Raw genomic sequence first — 21,531 nt, 5'->3', positions numbered from 1 at the left:
CAACATCAAGATCTGGCTGCTTTAGAAGAAAGTGTCAGAAGTTAATCTGAAGGTTGGAAAACTGGAAAAAGAGACAGAAAAAACAAATGAGTTTAAAGCTGCTGTTGCTAAAGATCGTATAAGACTAGATAGAAGGATGGAATCACTCGAAAACAATTCAAAAAGTTTGAATTTACGTTTATTAAATTTCCCCCGCATTGTGGGAGAGACTCCATTCGTTACTTTAAAGAAATTTTTCTCAGAAATTTTGGGGTTTTCAGATAGTGATATGCCTATGGTTAATTCTTGTTTCTTTTTGCCAAATAATAGGTCAAATGAACCCTTTCAGGGAAATTTGACGAATTTCCTGGAAAATTCAGATCAAATGGTGATTGACAAAGGTACTTTGTTAATCTCATTAATCACTAATTTTGAAGTAAACAAGATTATGAAGGTTTATTTTAGAAAATACCCAGTTATGTATTATGATTCAAATGTAAAAATTTCCCCAGATCTGGCCTTAGCAACGCAGCAAAGGAGGAAATTGTTTCTAAATCTCCGTTCTGAAGTAATTGCTTTAGGATTCACCTTCATATTACGTTTTCCCTGCAAATGCTTAGTTAAAACAAGAGATGAATGTAATATATTTTTCACACCGGAACAATTGGCTAGTTTTATTGAGTTTAAAGAAGCAACCCACATCAACCCCAGAGTCCAATTAAGTAGTAATAGGTGCCCAAGCCGAATGTTACTTAACCCATCTAATTGTTATTTGTGTGGATGTTAAATTCTCCCATATTCAGCCCTAATGTTTTGGTAATTTAGAGTAGTTATATGTACTGAGGAAGAAGTCCATTATATTTATAATATGGTTTTTTCTTTTTAGCCTGTTTCTTTTCTTATACTAATTATTGCGAATAATGGCTTCTGTGATTTCTGTTATAAATCTTTGATTTGTAATTATGAAAATGCATAAATAAAGAATTTAAATAAAAAAAAAGAAATACCGGTGACCTGGCCCTATGTCTGCCTGCATCAGAGCCTGTCCAGAAATTCTGCTGTACCACCTGTGAGTCCCACCCTTATGCTGGAGGTAGAGAATACTACATTTTCTCTGTGCTGCACCAGCTCTAAGTAATGGCAATGATGTCAAAAAGAAAACAGTGTGCTCTGCCTCCATCTACTGGTAAGGGACAAAATCCACTTTTAAGGACTGGATTGGTGTAGCAAGATAAAATGAAAATAAGTATTTTTTTTCTGCAAAGAAAATTAGAAATCAGCTTGCACTTATCTCTGTAAAACCTTGCATAAACGGAATGCTTTCAACAGCCCACCCCTATTTACATCTAGCAAGATGTTTACAGAATCTGATAAGACTGCCATAATTAAGAACTAGCAAGCTGGGGGGGGGGGGGGGGGGGGGGGGGGGGGGGGGGGGAGGGAGGGCGCTCTTGCACAGTGACAAGATAGCAGCCTGATTTAATTGCTCTCCAAGATTTTGGTAGAATCAAGTACCATTGCTGATTTTTTTCAGCATTTTTCATCTTTACCTACTTTCTCACATCTGCGAAGATGTTCGGTTCTAAACCTGGTAAGATTGATGCGGCATTTGCTGTAGTGGCTCGCACTAAGAGAACCAAACAAGATCCAGATGCCGGAGAAGACAGCTTACTCTAAACCAATGACATCCATGGACATAGTGGTGGAAGAACTTAAATTGTTGGAAGTCATGCTTCAATTTAATATAGAAAATACTGCAGCAATCCGATCTGAAGAGTCCACACTGTTGCCCAGCATAACTTCTTTTCAGGCGAGATTGGAAGCTGTGGAGAATCAAACTGCATCATTGCTGTTGGCCACGGCCTCTATTCTTCAAACAGCACGCAAGATTGACTAGCTGCAACAGGATCTTAAAGATTTAGCTAATAGGAACCAAAGGAACAACAAAGGGGGCAGAGGGCTCCGATATGCTTAGTTTCCTGACTACTATGATCCAGGAGTGTCTCCATATTTACTTTGCCTTACTGTTCAAAACTGAGCAAACTCACTGGACACCATCACAGCCTCTCAAGAATTCCCACTATCCACGACCTATAATCTTCAAGTTGCTTCAAAATCAGCAGTCCCTGGAGACTGTGTCTGTGGTTCACACTAAGGTGCCAGTTCTCTTTAAAAGGTCAGTTGCTGCTTTTTGTGCCCGACCTAGCAAATACCACAGCAGCTCAACATGTGGCCTTTTTGGCATACAGGCCATGCCTGCAAGTGCTTCATGTCCATTATGGCCTGTTTTATCTGGCCCAGATGAGGGTGACATGCCATAATAAAAGAAAATCATTTGAGTCAACGGATTACTTGAATACCTTTCATCCCTGGAAAACGCTCAGGAGATGATTACTTGACTATGTGCCTTCTCTTCTTTTGAGCTGGTCTGTCCGGTTCTCAAACCTTCTCTCCTGAGCATAAACTTTGACTGCCTGGCTATGTTGGTGGTTTCTATTGCTTATTTGGATACAAGATTGTGACTGCATTCATTTTTTTTTTTTCATTGATGCTGCTGCAATTTCATTTCTAATCTCTGACTTTTTTTTTTTTTTTAGATGATGGTCCTGAGATTATTTCAGCATTTGAATCTTGGCTATCTTCTTCTGCCCTGAGGCCCAAAGTATACAGGCGCTACCTGTTCCCACATAGGTAGATTTTGCTTCCTGTTTTCATATTCAAGTTGTTTTGCCTTTCTATTGTTTTTTTTTGAGGGGTATCTCAAAATAGTGTCTTTGAATTTCATGGTTACCTGCTGCCTTTACATGACCAATATGCACAGATACAATTTGTATCATGGCGACTATCGCTGATATTTTAGTTTCTTTAAGTGTCAATGGTTTATCACACCTGATTAAACATAAGAAAGTTTTGTCATATTTGAAATCTCTGAGAACTGATGTGGTTTTGCTACAAGAAATGCACACCTCCTCTACAGAATCTCTCAAACTGAGACAAGATTAGGTGGGGGAAGTGCTCTATAGCCCAGCAATGGGGAAGAAGAGGGGAATTGCTATTTCATTGCATACATGACTTGGGTTTCAAGTTTTGAGTCATTCTATAGCTATGGATGGGAGATGGGTTTCTGCCCAGGTCTTGATTGGAAATGACAAATTTGCTCTCTTTAATTTATATGCCCCTAATGCTGATGATCCTGCCTTCTTTCAGCAGGTGTCTTCCCATTTGATGGGGGAGGATTCATCAAAAATAATAAGAGGAGATTTCAATTTGCCATTGGATCCTCCGTTGGACTGACAATCTCATGGTAGGATATCTTCTTCTAAGGCTTACACTACTGCAGTTTATCTTATAGACTTCACTTGGTCTTGCAGATCCCTGGAGATTGTTTCATCTCACAGAAAAAGACTGCACCTTTTTTTCAGCTCCTCATTCTACATATTCCAGAATCAATTAATATTTGGTTTTGGGAATCTTATGCCAGAAGTTAATTATGCTACAGTCCACCCAATTTTGATATCTGATCATGCTGCAGTTGCCATGCATATTGCACTCGCTGGCTCGGGTCCTGTGGATTGCTTATGGTGGTTCAACTCTAGCCTTCCAGAGGATCCTGGCTTAAAGGCCTTTCTTTTCCAAAAGACTGACAAATATTTCTCCCATATCACCACCCCTGAGGTCTCCTTTCCCACGGTGTCTTTTAAGGCCACTATCGGGGAGAGATAATTAGTTATAGAATTACTCTGTGAAAGAAGCAAAAACAAGAGCTTTCACATCCACATGATCTTATAGATCAGTTAGAAAAGGCTCAAATTGCTCATCTGACTCCAGAATTATTGCTTCCCTTGCTGAAAGCTAGAAATGAATATAACAAGTTGTTGAGTTCTCAAGCTGGTAAACCTTTACTTGCTCAAAAGGCTCAATATTATGCTGAAAACAAGTGTGGTCATCTTCTTGTGAATTATATGAAAACAAGGGGATAGGAAGCGCATACCGACATTATCTGTTTCCAATAACCGCTTATTAACAGACAATTCTGATATTCTAGAGGCTTTTAAGAATTTTTATCATGACCTCTGTCTAAATCACCTAACTCTGCTGATTCTATTAACCAATTCCTTTCACAGGTGAATCATCTGAAACTCAGTGTAGATCAACACCTTAAACTGGAGAGACCTATCACACTGGAGAAAATCTCAGCTGCTATATCTGCATTGAATGGTGGGAAGGCTCCAGGTAACCTTTAATGGTCCAAAAACATACAGGCCGATACAGTAAGGACGCGCTAGAAAGAGTGCGGCAGTGCCGGGCGCACCCTCATTTGCTGCACGCAGAGTTTGGATCACATACCGCTCGATACCCTATTTAAATGGCATGCAAATACAAGCCGCGTCCAACCCGCGTCCATGAAGCGCAATCCATTTTACTGTATAGGCGCTTTATACAGCGCCTATACAGTATCCTGGGTGCACTGGTACCTGTCATTTCAAATATCATTTCAAATGACATTTGAAATGACAGGTACCAGGAAGTGGATCCCAACTTTAACCAAAAGAAAACCTAAAATCCCCTCCTCCCGAAGCGACTCGACATGTAAAGTATTGTGAATAAGTGTAACCAAAGTTAACTTACTTTTTCTTTCTTTCAGCCCTTTCAGCCCTCTCTGCCCTCCTCCAGAGGCGCGCGCCGCGGCTCCCCTGCCTCCTGGGGGCAGCCGGCGGTGAAAGCGGCTTCCAGCGGCCCCCGCCGGTGAAGACGGACGAATGCACGCCCGTAGTGCACGGGCACTCAAGCCAGCGAAAGCACATGAACGGGCGTGCGTGACGTACGTCGTGACGTCACGTATGCCCGTTCATACGCTTTTGCTGACTTGGGGGAAGAGTCCTTGGGTTGTGTCCTTGGATATCTCTTTCCCTGGACGCTGATAAAGCTTTCGAAAGGGTTGAGTGGGATTTTCTTTTTGCTACCTTACAGTGGTTTGGATTTGGCCCTGTTTCTGTCGAGTGTATGGCTTCTCTACCTTCACCCTTTAGCTTGCCTATATGTTAATAGCAGACTCTCCTCCAGATTTGAATTACATTAAGGCACTAGACAGGGTTGCCCCTCTCTCCATTTTATTTATCCTGGCTTTGGAACCAATACTATTAGCTATGTGCCAAAATCTGGATACTGAAGGCATGGATGTGGGTACAGAAACATATAAATTACGCTATCTGCTTATGTTGATGATGTTCTGCTGAACATCAGAAATCCAAGAGTATGTGTCCTCACCTTTTTTCTCTCATCTCTTCATATTCTGTTATTTCAGGGTATCAGGTAAATTGGAATAAGATGGAGGTGTTACCCTTAAATATAATGGGTAGACAAGAGGTTATAACTGCTTATCCATTTCAAAGAGCAAACAAAGGGCTAAAATACTTGGGAATATTATTTTTTTGATATCTTTTTCCGGACTATTACTCAGTGCGAATCTTCCATTCTGCAAATGCTTAGGAAATCCTTTCTTCAATGGTCCCCTTTATATCTAACATGGTGGGGTAGACTTGATACTATTAAAATGGTCTTAGCTCTTAGACTGAATTTTATATTTTCCATGGTCCCAATCTTTTTCACTGCTGATTTTACAAGCATGTAAACCATTTGCTGCTTAGTTATTTGTGGCAGCGCAAACCCCCAAGGATTGCTGACTCTAAATTGAAAGCTGATAGAAACAAGGGTGAGGGTCAACTTCCCTGATTTTTATTCTCATCATTTGGCCTACTCTTGAGTGGGTGTCCCCATTGGTTACATTTAGAATGCTCACCAGTCTCCCCTTTCCCCTTTGAAGCTCTCCCAGGGAGGTCTCTCCCTCCTACCTTTGCCTTGCATCCTATCATATTTTCAACTCATAGAGTGTTTTTGGAATTTGATCAACTACTAGTATCTTTTTCTCCCAAATGGAAATTTTCAACTTTTGCCACCCCAAGGTTCCATTCCAATATCCACATTGATGGTAAAAGTTTAAATTGGATGGTGTGGAGGGATGCAGGTATCTGGTTCTTAAAATCTTTCTACAAGGCTCACAGTTTACTTTCTTTTGTGGATTTAGCGACTGCTTACTCTTTACCACAATCCCAGCTTTACTCATGGTTACAACTCCGTGCTTGATTGGATACCACCTTCACATCCAAACTTCACTTGTCTGCGTTTCCTAGATTATTGCTTTTGTATCATGATTATGGTCCTTTAGGCCATATGGTCTCTAGAATTTATAAAAATATTAGAGTCCAAATATCCAGCAAGTTGTGGCTCACAGATTCAGATTGTACAGAGGAGGATGTGGATTGGTCCTGCTTTTGGTGCTCATCATTACGGGTCTCATCTTCTAGTTTGACGCAGTCCTCTTTTTTCCTTTCACTCAGAGCAGTGTGGACGCTTTGGAAGTTATACAAGGCGGGCTTAGTCCCAACTCATTGTTGTTGGGCTTGTAAATTGCCTAATGCTACTTTGTCACATCTGTTGTTTTTTTGCCCCATACGCCAACAATTTTGGGAAAAAATTTGAAGTATTATTTCTCAGATTTTACATCTATATTATCTGATTACTTACCACATTGTAATTTTGTGTGCAGCTGCCTTCCCGTCCTATCTTCCTGCTCCTAGTAGGAAACTAGTGGATTTTTTTCTAGTGATTATTGTCAAATTGATTTTGCCTTTTTGGAAAAATAATCATCTACTTGAGAGATTGAAAAACCTAAATATGTATATCCTGGAGGAAAGGAGGAGCAGGGGTGATATGATTTATTTATTTATTTTTATTTATTTAAGGTTTTTATATACCGGCAATCATGAGAACATATCTTGCTGGTTTACATGAAACGGGAGTGCATTAAATACATCAAACTAGAACTGAGGTGACCGAAGGTACAGTTACAATTAACAAGGGTAGCAAAACTTGGTGAAGAGGAAGAAATAGGAAAGAATAAAATGGTTAAACGTTATACAAGTCAAATTACAAGTTATGTGCAAATGGCATGATTAATGGCTGGATGTTTTAGAGGATACAGACTTTAGAGGATACAGACTTTCAGATACTTGAAAGGTTTTAATGATCCAAAGTCAATGACAAACCTTTTCCGTTGGAATAAAATCAGCAGAACCAGGGGTCACGATTTAAAACTCGAGGGAGGAAGACTCAGAACCAATATCAGGAAGTATTTCTTCACAGAGAGGGTGGTGGATACCTGGAACGCCCTTTCTGGAGGAAGTGGTGAAGACCAAAACTGTGAAGGATTTCAAAGGGGCGTGGGATAAACACTGTGGATCTATAAAGTCTTGAGGATGTGAATGAAGAGAAGAGGTATGGGGGTGGCTTGAGGGAATGACGGCTAATACCTGGTGACTAATACCCTTATTCAATAAACATACACACTGTTAATTCGACTCCAACACTGCTCTATGCTTCAACGGCAAGAAGAAATATGGGAAAAAGGATTTGCATTCACAAATAAGCATGGGAGTAGCTTGCTTGTTGTGGCGGTTACTACCCCAAACCTAATAAGCTTGATACTTCACCTTCAATGCATATCCTGCGTAGCTCTCTGCTTCAATGGCAGGGGGGAAATGAAGAAAAGAGGATTTACATTCAGACAACTACCAACAAGGACTGAATTGCATAGTCTGGGTAAACAAATAAGCATGGGAGTAGCTTGCTTGTTGCGGTGGTTACTACCCTGAACCAATTAAGCCTGATATTTCACTTTGAATACATATTGGGGTAGATTTTCAAAGAGTTACGTGCGTAAGTCCTGGGGCTTTCAAAAATGGGAGGTCCGGGGCGGGGCGGCAGTCCGGGAGTGGTCCTGAGTCCCCCGGCACAGCAGCCATGCCAGAGGTTGGTGTGCTGGCAGCCGGCTGGCAGACATAACTGACAACAAAAGGTAGGGGGGTATTTAGGTAGGGCTGGGGGGTGGGTTAGATAGGGGAAGGTGGGGGGGGGGGGGGGGAGAGCCGAAAAAAAGTTCCCTTCGAGGCCGCTCCGATTTCGGAGCGGCCTCGGAGGGAACAGGGAGAGCCATCGGGCCTCCCCTAGGACTCGGCGTGCGCAAGGTGCACCCCCTTGCGCGCGCCGACCCTGGATTTTATAACATGCGCGCGTTATAAAATCGGGTGTACATTTGTGCGCACTGGGTAGCGTGCACAAATGTACCCCGTGCAAGTAAGAATAAAACTCTGCCCCCATACAGCGCAGTTCACTGCTTCAATGGCGGGGGGGGTGAAGAAAAGAGGATTTATATTCAGACCACAACAAACAAGGACTAAATTGCACAGGATGGGTAAACAAATAACGTGGGAGTAGCTTGCTTATTATGGCGGTTACTACCCCTAACCAATTAGGCTTGATACTTCACTTTGAAGCAGCTCCAGCACTGCTCTCTACATCAATGGCGGAGGTAGAAGGAAATTGGAACCAAAAAGTTATCAATAAGGGCCCTGACCTCAGCGGTCAGAGTAACAGATAAGTATGAGAAAGATAAGTGTGAAAGCTTGCTGGGCAGACTGGATGGGCCGTTTGGTCTTCTTCTGCCATCATTTCTATGTTTCATTTCTATGAGCATTATTGGTGGAACCAATATGTATGTTCTGTAAATATGAAAAGGCAGTAGTTTTAAAATTCAATTGCCTTGCTTCGTGGTCTTTGGTGTGGAAATCTTTGGATGTTTTTTTAAATCTTCTGCATTACCGTAATTGGCAACAGCTACCATATATTTCAATATATAACACTGATAGTGTATGTTTTCTTTCATTGCTTGTGGTTTTGGTACTCCAATTTTATTTTCCTCTCTGTTTCTTTTTCAACATTGATTGCTTGTCATTTGTTTTTCTTTGAAGAGTTTTTTGAAATAATAAAAATATTTGAACTTAAAAAAAAACAAAAAACAAAAAACTAGCAAACTGGGCTAGATTCAGGTAGTTAACCACAGAGGTCAAAAGCTCTGTACTGAAACACTGAGCTATTCAAGTCTTCTGTCACAGCCTCTCGATCATTAGTTATCAACTTGAATTAAGGCAAGATCAAGCATGATCCAAAATCATTACTGTAATCTCTAACATATTGTGTCCACAAAGTCTGAAAATAAAGTGTGAAACCATCCAATTTCTTCAGTAACTTTCTCTAAACTAATACTTCTTTGAAGCATAAGATCTCACACTTACCTTTGTAGGTCTTTGGGGGCAACAATGCCAATAATTCATAAAGCCTCTGTCTATACACCACAGATGGAGCTTTCAAAGGATTTCCATAAGCTTTTTGTATAGAAGGCAATCTTAAAAAAACAGAAAACAAATTCAAAATGAAAAAAAATGTAAATCAGAACAGACTAACTGCTCTCTGCAGTAATAGTATTTACAAAGATTTAAATGAATAGCCAAGGGCCCAGGAAACATCTTCCATCAGGAATTATAAAAATCTGTTTTTGATTCACTAGGAGACAATTTTTTTTTTTAATTTCCAATGTGACTCAGGTAAGTGTGATCTGCCATAGGGACTGCCATTATAGGTGACTCTAGGATCTAAATCATACTGCAGAAACCAATCACAAGAAGGGGCAGATGTCTCACCACCAGCTTATGTTCACAATATATCTTTTTATAACTAAGCATTATTCTTTAGTCCTGAGAGAGCAGCATGGTTTTATTCTCCCCTGTGGGCTTGGATAAATCAATTTGCCTCCCTGTGCTCAAACAGATTTTTAGATCTATGGAGTAGGAAGAGTATGCCAATGTGAATTAACTTGCACAGTGGTGTGTACACTATAGGAATAATACAACAAGAAAGGAACCACTTAGAGGTAGGAAAAAATAGATACAAAGTCAATCGATCCTCCTCAAAAATATATATTGCTCTCTAAACTGCCGAGATGCTCAATAAATTATCATACAAACAAGTACTGTTGGCTGTCTGGTGTATTCATTGGCCTCTGAAGTCTACTGAATAATGTTAATGATGACTGCAGACAAAGTATGCTTGAGCTCAAGGGAGAAGGCATGTGTGTCAGGGGAGCAATGACCTCACTTAGATTGGGCAGCTCCTTAGAAAGTGTTTCCCTTCCAACCCCACTGTCTTCTGGGAAAGTAGGATTACCAACTTTAGAGAAGTCCCAAGGTTCACTTCTTTTTTTTTTCTCCCCATTAACAGGACTCTCAGGGTTATGCTTCGCTTTCCCTGACATAGATAAAAATTGTGAACAGAAAACCACAAAGCACATTGTAATCGCCAGTCCCTAGTGGATATTTAACTTTTTTTTTTTTTTTTTTTTTTTAAATACTTGCCATTTGAATGCACCATCACATTCCTCATTCATAGCACGTTTATACATTCATTCAACTGTATGTCTTGGTCTTACTGATGATCCCAATTAACCTAATTCAGGATTTTAAGTGGTTTCTCTTTGGCCTCAGTCGATAAGGAATAACATCTTTCCCAAATGCTAAAAATGTTTTTTTCTGTATCTCTGTCTCAAGAATAGCTGTCAACACTTCTATTGGAATTAAGTCATACATGCTTGAATATCATAACATTTCATTAGGTGGTTCTTCCATCCACCTTAATAATATATGCTTTCTTGCTGTAGTGAAATTCATATTTTGTGTTTGAACTAGTATTAATTAGGTCTTTCCTTATTCCCAACAGGGCGAGAGAATTCCTAAGAATATCATTTACTCTAACGATAGGGCCAATTCTCTTCAGCATTGTCTGCCAGAGAATCTGCACATTAGGACATTAAAGAAAGGCATGTATAAATGACCTTCGGATGCTTCAGCACTTAAGGCACATATCAGACTGAATTATTTCCATATGATGTCTGGTGATTTGATTGATATAGCATTAAACTGCATTTCTTTTAGCCTAGCATCTGTTGAGATTTCATGTGTCTTGATAAAGAACTGTTCCATTTCTTTTCAGATAAAGAACTGTTCCATTTCTTTTCAGATAAAGAACTGTTCCATTTCTTTTCAGATAACTGACTCTCCCAATCTCTCCTGCAGGGATCTATTCTGAAAAGCTTTAAGTCAGCTTACCCCAAGCAGAGGGAGGATACATTTCAAAGGCATTTCCATAGGTAAAACAATGCTTTACCCAGTGAAATGACCTATTGTACAATTATATAAGTGTAGATACACTTATGTGCGCATATCATATATGCACGTAAGTTAACCCGGGCTGAGTGGAAGCCTTCCCGGGAATGGGGCTGGTGAAGGGTTTGCATTTACATTCATATTTTTGCTCTTTCAAAATCATGTGGGTAAATTTTCCTGAAAAAATCTGTACAAGTAGCAGGTGTAATTGTGTTCAGGCAGTTTTAGTGGGATAATTTTCAAAGCAAACTTGGGTGTGTTTGCTTTGAAAATTGGTACAAATTTATGCATGTATTCGACTGAAAATTTTGGTGGGCTGTTATAAAATGATCCCCACCATGAATTAGAACAGGCATTGGATTGTGCCAGATTTATTCCCGTCTTGTCTACAAGTTTGGAGACTTATTGTTAACATTAAAAAAAAACAAACCATATTTGTAATTATGCAAAAACATCTTTGCTATGAGGTCAGTTTTCAAAAATGGGTTGAGCTCCTAACTTAGAGCCTCATTTACTAAGCATTTTTCCCATAGACACAGAATGGGAGAAAAGCCTTAGTAAATCAGGCCCTTAGCTGGTCCAATTTTTACTGGCTAAGTATTAAGTAGATTTTCAGTTGAAACTAGCCAGCTAGATTTTTGACTGAAAATCATCCTAATCTAGCTGGTCAAAAATTAATTGGCTAGATTTAGGAAGCTCAAACCTTGATGCTTAAATTTAGCTGAATATCATCAGCACAGCCAACTAAACCCTCTCCCATCTGCGGAAATGAGAGAGAGAAGGGCAGAGCAAGGGCCTCTCTCACCCTTTCCTCACCCCTTCCCCCAAAGTTTAGCAAAAGCCTGGAAACATCTCTCTGTTACCATACCACCAAAGGTGCATTTAGTGAGTAATATGCAAAAAAAAACAAAACATGGCAGATAATCCTTAGGATTGGCTAACAAATACATACTGGCAGCAAAGCAAGCAATTGCAAAATATGCAGGTACTTTTTACCCATGGACCTTGCCAGGGGTGGACTGCATGAAAGTATCAGCTCAGGGGATTTTTTTCAAAACCGGCCCACAAGGTATTTGTCTGACTCCCCTATGCATTTTCCCTGCAGCATGTGTTTCAACAGTTCCCAAAAGCACGCCAAACTGATCCTTCATAGGTGTATCATGTGATTTGGAGCCTTGCAGAAATGAGCAAAAAAAATCTCCAACATAAATGTCACATTTTTCCTAAATAACTAAGTAGTAGAACACACCCTAGACCAGAGGTGAGCAAACAGAGCTGTGTACCCTCTTCCATCCATGCACTCTGTTGCCATCTACCCGCAAGTCTGGTTACATCTCTTATAATTATATCTTGGATTCCTGGTCTGGTATTAAAGTCTCTTGCCAACCAATCAGCTCTCGAACCAGTTGCCAAGCAATGTGACAACCACAATACCAGCCAATGTCAGACACACACACACAGTCTCTCAGACACAAAGATGTTCACACACACACACTCTAGTTCACAGCATATGGGTATGTCATACAGAAAGTGTGTGTATGGGTATCTTTCTGTGTCAGGGAGAAAGACACCCACACACACACACTCTCTCAAACACAATTCTGTCATTGTGCTGCTGCTGCTCATATGCTCACACAGGGGCTGATGCAATACGGTGCACTCTGCCGAACTCAGGTAGAATATGCGCTAATCAATCCTCTAATGCAATAAGGGGATTAGCGCATATTCAACGCGAGTCCAACGCAGAGTGAATCTAATAGCACTCATCACATGCAAATACATGGTAAGGAGGCTATTAGGCATTCACTCCCGATGCAAAAAGAAAAAAATGTGCGTTAAGATATTAAGAAGGATGAAAAATAAAAGAAACAAAAGTACAAAAAAAAATTGACAGTCGGACCCATCATGAAAACAGACGCCGAGTTTATCGGTGTTGATTTCCTACAGGCAAACAGCCAAGTCACGAAAACAGACGCCGATAAACCCGGCATCAATTTTCGTGACGGCCTTCCGCCGGTAAGGAAAACCAACGCCGATAAACTCGGCTAATGTTTTCGTGACCGGCGTACGGCAGTCACGAAAAACAACCCCCCCCCTAATTTAAATATTGCATGGTGCCCCCCCTTGGGGGCGCCTGGGGCACGTTAAGAGAGCAGGCGATGACTGTTCAGTGCCCGCTTTCTACGTGACTTTATTTCATCGGCCCTTCAATGAGTACCCCCGCTCCAGTACTGCCACATGATTATCTAAAAATTCTTGCTTGCTGCCAGCCCTTCCCCAGCCTGCAGGTGCACTCACCCTCTTTCTTTCCCATTCACATTTCCACCCTCACTCCAGGAGACTCATTGTTTCAACAGTCACTTGACCCTTTCAGGAGAAAAGCCCAGCCTACAGAAGCCTCCCTAACAATGCAAAGGCACTTCCTCTTGGCGCACCCCATCCCTTTTTGTGATTGCAGCTTGCCTCAACTTCTCCATACCCCCCACTACCATTCCAATACATTCCCATTGACTGAGTGCTACAGAGTCTGCTGCTTTTATAGTTCCCCAGGCTCTGCACTGCCTACTTACTCTATTACATCCAAAAAAATGGCAACTATATAAAAAAATATATCACACACCCTAACACAACATATCATATATAGTGATATATAAATTCATTAGAAAAGATTTTATTGTATCTAAAACATTTTTTTCAAAAAGCTTCAAAAAACATTCTATTTCTATTCATCGTCGGATACATAGAGTAAATAACAAATATTCACCATAAACACTCATTCACACACACAATCCTGCTATTAAAATTTTTTTTCTTTTAGAAAATCTATAACAATACAGTTGTCTTACACCCTTCTATTAAAGCAGGCCCTAAAACACAAATACACCTGATAGCTTGGCTTGTTCTGCTATCCTAATATTATAGATCTCTACAAACTACAAGCTAGCAGAATACCTCACTCACACATGCAGAACACACAGACCCTCACCAAATAAAGAAAAGAGAGTCAATAAAATTTAACTAGAAACATGCAAACAAAAATTGAATTGGAAACCAAAACAAGACAGACTTTGTATGCAGTACAATGATGGAGAAACAGAAACATCACCATTCCTCATTAAACATCAAACAATAAAGTCAAGATATATAAACCATCAATCATAATAATAAAACCATACTCATAAAAAGAATAAATATTTAAAAGCAGCTGATGAATAGAACATCAAATGATTAAAAATATATAACGTTGTTTTTTTGTTTTAATTTTCCAATCAATAAAATATTTCAAAACAGAAAACATCTCAAATAACACCCAATATCTCTGAAAAATGGAAGTGCCGTGGCTAAAAGGCTAAAAAAAAAAATCCCTTGCTCTCCATACCTGAGAACATTAAATTCCAGTCACCCTCAGATTGTCATGGATTAGTCAGGGATAGGAGGTATGCACAAACTTTCTCCTCTCTCTTATATATACACACTTTCCAATATATATGCTCATTATCTCACAAACTCCCTTATATTTTCTCTCACATACGTGATGTCTTTGTCACAAACTTTGACTCACACACATGCTCACTGTTTTAAATAGTCCTCTTGCTCACACAAATGCTCATTGGCGTGCTCGTTCTCTCTCACTCACTCTTGCTCACACACACACATGCTCTGGAAAACAAAGCAAGCCTATTATGCATTGCAACAATGGAAAAATAGAAACATCATTCCTCATAAAACATTAAGCAATAAAGTCAAGAGATATAAAACATCATTCATAATATTAAAACCATACAAAAAAAAACAAACAATGTCAAGCAACAGCCATTGAACATCCAGTAATTAAAATAAGTTTTTTGTAATATTTCCCAGACATCAAATGTTTCAAACAGCAGACATGAAACACTCCAAATTTAAAACAGGATTAAAAATTTCCAGCTCTCCATACCTGGGATCTTTTGATGTCCAGTCATCCACAGGCTCTCTCTCACTCACATATATGCTGTCACATACACAGGCTCTTTCACACACACACACACACACACACACTCTGTCATTTATATGCAGTCTCTCACATATACACAGGCTCTGTCGCACTTTCATACACATGCAGGCTTTCTTGCACACACACACACACGCGCAGGCTGTCTCATACATACACATAAGCTCTCTCACATACACACACCCAGATTTTCTCTCTTTCACATGCACACATGCAGTCTCTCTCTCATACATTCAAGCATACACACACATATAGATTTCAAGACTCGCCCTTTCTTCTGACCTTCCCTTTGTCTGCTGTGGGTTGGCAGCACTGGTCTTCAATGCTAGAAGGGAGGAGGAAGAAGGCCACTGCTACCCATGGCTCCTGCAAAGTGGGATTCGGGAGGGGAGAGCCTTGGCTGAGGCCGCACAAGTCTCTCTTTGGGCTGCAGGATAATGGGCATGCAGGCCTCTCGTTGGGCTGCAGCAGGATGGGCTCTGCCATGGCTGTGCAGGATCTCTAGTCAGGCGGCAGCAGGATGGGCTCTGCTTGGCCGTGTAGGCCTCTCTTTGGGACAGGAAGCTGGAAAAACCATGTGATCTGAGCGACCAGCCCATTGGGGTATGCCCAATCCCCCGAAAGGCAAATCCGCCCCTGGACCTTACACCAACTCTCAAATGAATAGCAAATGTTGCTTACCTGTAATTGGTGTTCTCACAGGACAGCAGGATGTTAGTCCTCACATATGGGTGACATCACAGGATGGAGCCCAATCACGGAACACTTTTGTCAAAGTTTCTAGAACTTTGACTGGCACCTACTGGGCATGCCCAGCATGGCACTAATCCTGCAGCCAGCTGGGGGTCCTCCTTCAGTCTTGTTTAAAAGCTACCTGAAGTGCCGAAAAATAAAATAAGAAACGTAAAGACCCAACACCGCGGAATGGCGGGCAGGTTTCGTGAGAACTAACATCCTGATCTCCTGTGAGAATACCTGTTACAGGTAAGCAACATTTGCTTTCTCACAGGACAAGCAGGATGGTAGTCCTCACATATGGGTGAGTACCGAGCTGAGGATGTCCGAGTATGCACCAAATGTACAAGGTGTGCAATGGAACTAGGACTGGGGTGGAATTTGGCGGAGGACATCCTGAACCCTAACGGGCAGGCAGAAGGGCGTTGGTACATCAAGTTGTAAATAGGTTGCGCAAGACAAACTGGCCAAAGATGGAATCTTGTCTTCCGGCTTTGTCTAAGCAATAATAGGCTGTAAAGGTATGGAGAGAACTCCAGGTGGCAGCCCTGCAAATGTCAGGAAGTGGCACAGAGCGTAGGTGTGCTATTGAAGTCGCCATGGCCCTCACAGAGTGTGCTTTAACATGGTCTTGAAGCGGAATGCCCGCTTACTGATAGCAAAAGGATATGCAGTCTGCTAACCAGGAGAAGAGAGTCTGCTTACCCACAGGCTGCCCCAATTTGATGGAGTGGAAAGAGACAAACAATTGAGTGCTCTTCCTGTGGGCAGCTGTACGGTCTAGGTAGAACGCTAGAGCCCGTTTACAGACAAAGATATGCAGAGCCTGTTCTCCTGGATTGGAATGGGGCCTGGGAAAAAAGGTAGGTAGTATAATGGATTGATTGAGATGAAACTCCGATACTACCTTAGGTAAGAAGTTAGGGTGAGTGCGGAGTACTGCCCGGTCCTGCAGATGTTTAGTGTAAGGCGGATAGGTAACTAGAGCCTGTAACTCACTAACTCTGCGAGCTGAAGTGATTGCCAAAAGGAAAATCACTTTCCATGTGTGATAGCGAAGATCACAGGATTGGAGAGGCTCGAATGGTGGTTTCATGAGCCGACCCAAAACCAGGTTGAGGTCCCAAGAAGGGGCCGGAGGACGCAGCGGAGGCTTGAGGTGAAACAAGCCCTTCAGAAAACGTGTTACAAGGGGCTGTACTGAAACAGGAATGTCCCCGATACCTTTAAGGAAGGCGGCTACCGCACTGACATTCATTCTGATGGAGGACGTTTTTAGACCGGATTCTGACAAGTGCCAGAGATAGTCTAGAAACTTAGTGGTAGGACAGGTAAAGGGGTCAAGGGATTGAGAAGAGCACCATGACTTAAACCTGTTCCATTTGTAAAGGTAGGATTTTCTCATGGAAGGCTTCCGTGAAGCAATCAGGACACGGGAAATCTGTTCTGAAAGGTTAAGTGGCTGAAGAATTAACTTTTCAACATCCAGGCTGTCAGGGACAAAGCTTGAAGACTGGGGTGGTGTAGGCACCCATCGTTTTCAGTGATCAGAAGCGGGCCCTTTCCCAAGGGAATGTGCCTACGAATGGAGAGATCCTGAAGTATTGGAAACCACATTTGGGTGGCCAGTGAGGTGCTATCAGAATCATGGTTCCCTTGTCCTGACGTAACTTCACAAGAGTCTTTGAGAGAAGTGGAAGTGGAGGGAATGCATACAGGAGACTAGTCGCCCATGAGAAGGAGAACGCATCTCGTGGCTGAGAGTGTTGGCTGCGAGTGAGAGAGCAAAAGTTCTCTACTTTGCGGTTTTGAAGTGACGCAAAGAGATCTATATGAGGGTAACCCCATTGTTGGAAGATCCAGTCTGCCACTGAGGGGTTGAGAGACCACTCGTTCGGCTGAAAGGTGCGACTCAGCTTGTCTGCCATTACATTGTCCACTCCCGGCAAGTAGGTGACCCTGAGGTGCATCGAGTGGGAGAGGGCCTCTGCCCATATCTGCGCAGCTTCCTGACACAGAAGGTAGGAGCCCGTCCCTCCCTGTTTGTTGATGTACCACATGGCCACCTGTTTGTCCGTCTGAATCAGGATGACTTGATTGGACAGGTGATCCTGAAATACCCTGAGAGCATATCTGATTGCTCGAAGCTCCAGGAAATTAATTTGGCTTCCTCTGGAGACCAAGATCCTTGTGTCTGCAGTTTGGCCACATGGGCTCCCCAGCCGAGGTTGGAAGCATCGGTGTGAAAATTATTTGAGGATCTGGAGCCTGGAAGGGCAAGCCTTGGAGGAGATTGATCTGATTTTTCCACCAGGCTAGAGACTGACGGAGTGAGTCGGTGACATGGACAATGGTCGACAGGGGCTGAATGGATTGAGTCCATTGTGACCTCAGAGTCCACTGCATGACTCTCATGGCCAAGCGGGCCATTGGGGTAACCTGAACTGAGGATGCCATGTGTCCCAGCAGGATGAAGAAGTGGCATGCAGTCATGCGGTGCTGAGACTGCAGCTGATGTGCGAGAGAGACGAGCGTGAGAGCTCGCTGACGAGGCAGAAAAGCTTTTGCCTGCAAGGTGTCCAAGTCTGCCCCTATGAATGATAAAGTTTGAGATGGAACTAAAAAGGATTTGTCGTAGTTTACGAGAAATCCTAGCAAAATCAGAGTGTGTAAGGTAAGATGTAGGGACGACAGAGCAGTTTGCTGAGTGGGAGCCCTGATCAACCAATCGTCTAGATAGGGGTAGACGTGAACACCTTGAGTCCTGAGGAAGGCTGCAACTACTACGAGGCATTTTGTGAAGATTCGTGGTGCAGATGCCAGGCCGAATGGAAGCACTTGGTACTGATAGTGCTTGGGGCCTTCCAGAAATCTCAGGAATCTGCGATGAGATGGAGTTATCGCAATATGTGTGCATGCGTCCTGGAGGTCTAGAGAGCAGAGCCAGTCTCCTCTTTGCATGGAGGTCCAGAATTGGACGAACGCCTCCCGATCTTTTGGGGATTAGAAAGTACCGGGAATAGAACCCTAGGCCGTGCTGAGAGTACGGCACTAGTTCTATTGCTTTGGACTGGAGGAGGAGGGAGACCTCCTGTTCCAGGAGGATAGAGTGGTCGGATGTTCTCCATGTCAATAGAGGTGGGGAGTCCGGTGGGATGGAGAGAAAGTTCAGATGATAACCTTGAGCGATTATCGCCAGGACCCACTGGTCTCAGGTGATTGAGTGCCACCTGTTGTTGAAATGGCACAATTGACCTCCCACTGGTATGTGAGGCAGTGGAAGCTGGCTGCTGCTCTCTACGCAGGAATCAAAAACCGGAAGCAGGGCCCGGCTGAGGAACTGCTTGAGGCTTTTGTTTTTGTAATTGACGAGACTGGGTTTTTTGGAAAGGTCTCGTAGAACGAGCTCTAGAGGGTGGCGGGTAGGATTTCTTCGGACGGAAGAATGACTTCTTAGTGTCTTTTCGGAGAGGTTGTTTTGAGGAATACTCAGAAGGCATCAGAGAGAGCTGTCTCAGGGTCTCATGATGGCCCTTAAGTTCTGCCACCATCCGTTGAATCTGCTCGCCAAACAGATTGTTTCTTACACAGGGCAGGTCAGATAATTTGTCCTGTACTTCAGGGCAAAGGTCCGAAGACTTGAGCCAGGCCCATCTTCTTGCCGAAATAGCAGCTGCAGATACCCTGGTAGCAGTGTCAAAGATATCGTAAGATGATCTTATCTCATGCCTGCCTGCCTCAAAGCCCTTGTTCACCAGGGTTTGAAGTTGTTCTTGGAATTGTTTACGCAGGGAGTCTGTCAATTCTTGTATTTGCTTAAATAAGACCCTGTTGTATTGGGTCATATAGAGCTGATAAGAGGCGATTCGGGAGATGAGCATTGAGCCCTGGAAGACACGGCAACCAATGACATCTAGAAATTTCTGCTCCTTGCCTGGGGGAAAGGAAGAGTCGGGTTTTGATCTCCTTGCCCTCTTTTGGGCCGATTCTACAACCACAGATTGGTGATCCAACTGAGGTTTTTGAAAACCTGGGGCTGACTGTACCAAATAAGTGGTGTCAGCCTTCCTGTTGACTGGAGTAACAGAACCAGGGTGTTCCCAGTTATTTTTGAGGAGATCCAGAAGAACCTGGTGAATAGGGATGGAGGTTATTTCCTTGGGAGCATCCAGGAATTGCAACAGCTCCATCATTTGATGCCTGTCATCTTGTTCGGTCTGTAATTGGAAGGGAACCAATTCAGACATCTCCTTCACAAAATTTATAAAGGAAAGGTCCTCCGGGGGAGAACGCTTCCTGCGTTCGGTAGGAGAAAGTGGAGAAGGCAAGTCATCGGTGTCTGGTGAAGAATCATCAGTCCAGGTATCATAGGGATCAGCACCTGCCCCTCTAGGAACCAGTGGGGGACGGGGCAGTGGAATTCCTAAAGATCCAGATCTAGGCTCTGGAGGAATCGAAGGAAGAACTGGAGGCACTGATGAAGGCATCGAAGGCACCGGTGCAGGCATCGGTGGCGCCGACGGATGCATTGGCATTGATGTGTGAGGCATCGGTAGAACCCCCGATGGAGGGATGCAGAACGGTGTTTCTCCTTCCGATGACAAAGTAAGTGGAGAGGGCACCGGAGCCATCGGTGACCTGGGATCCATCGGTGGAAAAGTGGCAATAAGCGCTTCCATCTTCAGGAGCAGCGGTGCCAACGTGGACGGAATCAAGTCGGTGGTCAGTTCCACAATCGGCACCGGTGTCGGTGCCAGAGGAACTTGGAGTCGATGCATCGCCTTGTCTATGGCCTCCTGAACCATCCGGTCCAGTTCTTCACGGAAACCTGGAGCAATCAGCCCCGGCTCTGGAAGGGGAGAAGGAGGCAGAGGCATAACTGGAGGGACCACCGTTAAAGGCAGAGTCACGGCTCCTGATACCTGTCTGGGTGAGGGTTGCCTCGGTGACCCGGTCGCAGAAAAGGTCGGTGCCTTTTGTGGACGGGGTTTTTTCGACGGCAGCTCGGACGATGGTGAGGTCGATGATTTCGCTCTCTCGATGGTCGGAGACATCTGATGTCGATGGCGATGTTTCTCTCTACGATCCCCTCAGTCCTGAGGGGGAGTAGAGGTAGTTGAAAGCCGAGAAGTCGTCGACGCCGGATGGTCATCGGCCGGTGGTCGATACTGGCGCGAAGTGGATGGAGCCGGTTCAGATGACGTCGATGCAATAGACGGCGTCGGGGTTTGAGCACGGAAGAGAAGTTTCATCTTCTCCATTCTGGCCTTGCGACCCTTTGGCGTCATTAGGGCACATTTGGTGCAGGTCAGGACATCGTGCTCACATCCAAGACACATTACACAGACGTTATGAGGGTCTGTTATGGACATAGTGCGGCTACAGTCTGGGCACCTACGGAACCCTGACGCCATGGCCTTGAAAAATTTGAGCTGCGGTACGGTCGACGGCCAGTAGGCTGCGAGGGCGAAACTAGACGAAAATCGACCGAAAACTGGTAAAAACCTTACCGGAGAACCGTGGCTTGAAAAAGTTGAAGGAGGGACCCCTGTGGGGTAAGAAAGTTTTCAGTAATTCCATGAAGAAAGTTCCTGTCAGGAATCTCTGCAGAACTCCTTAACCGCATGGCTAATGCTGCGCGGAAAAAAGAAGACTGAAGGGGGACCCCTGCCGGCTGCAGGGTTAGTGCCATGCTGGGCATGCCCAGTAGGT

The 21,531-nt window shown here is 43.2% G+C and overlaps 1 protein-coding gene across 3 annotated transcripts in view; it reads right to left on the bottom strand.

Annotated features, from left to right (window-relative positions):
* Positions 1-21,531, bottom strand: part of HEATR5A (HEAT repeat containing 5A) — a 285,493-nt gene that overhangs the window by 159,493 nt on the left and 104,469 nt on the right. For all 3 annotated transcript variants that reach the window (XM_029598984.1, XM_029598983.1, XM_029598985.1), the window contains exon 14: positions 9,171-9,280. In XM_029598984.1, coding sequence (XP_029454844.1) covers positions 9,171-9,280 — 110 coding nt within the window. The remainder of the gene's footprint in view (positions 1-9,170; positions 9,281-21,531) is intronic.

This window comes from Rhinatrema bivittatum, chromosome 4, assembly GCF_901001135.1.
Source record: "Rhinatrema bivittatum chromosome 4, aRhiBiv1.1, whole genome shotgun sequence".
Lineage (NCBI taxonomy): Eukaryota > Metazoa > Chordata > Amphibia > Gymnophiona > Rhinatrematidae > Rhinatrema > Rhinatrema bivittatum.
This window is presented reverse-complemented; position numbering and strand designations above follow the sequence as displayed.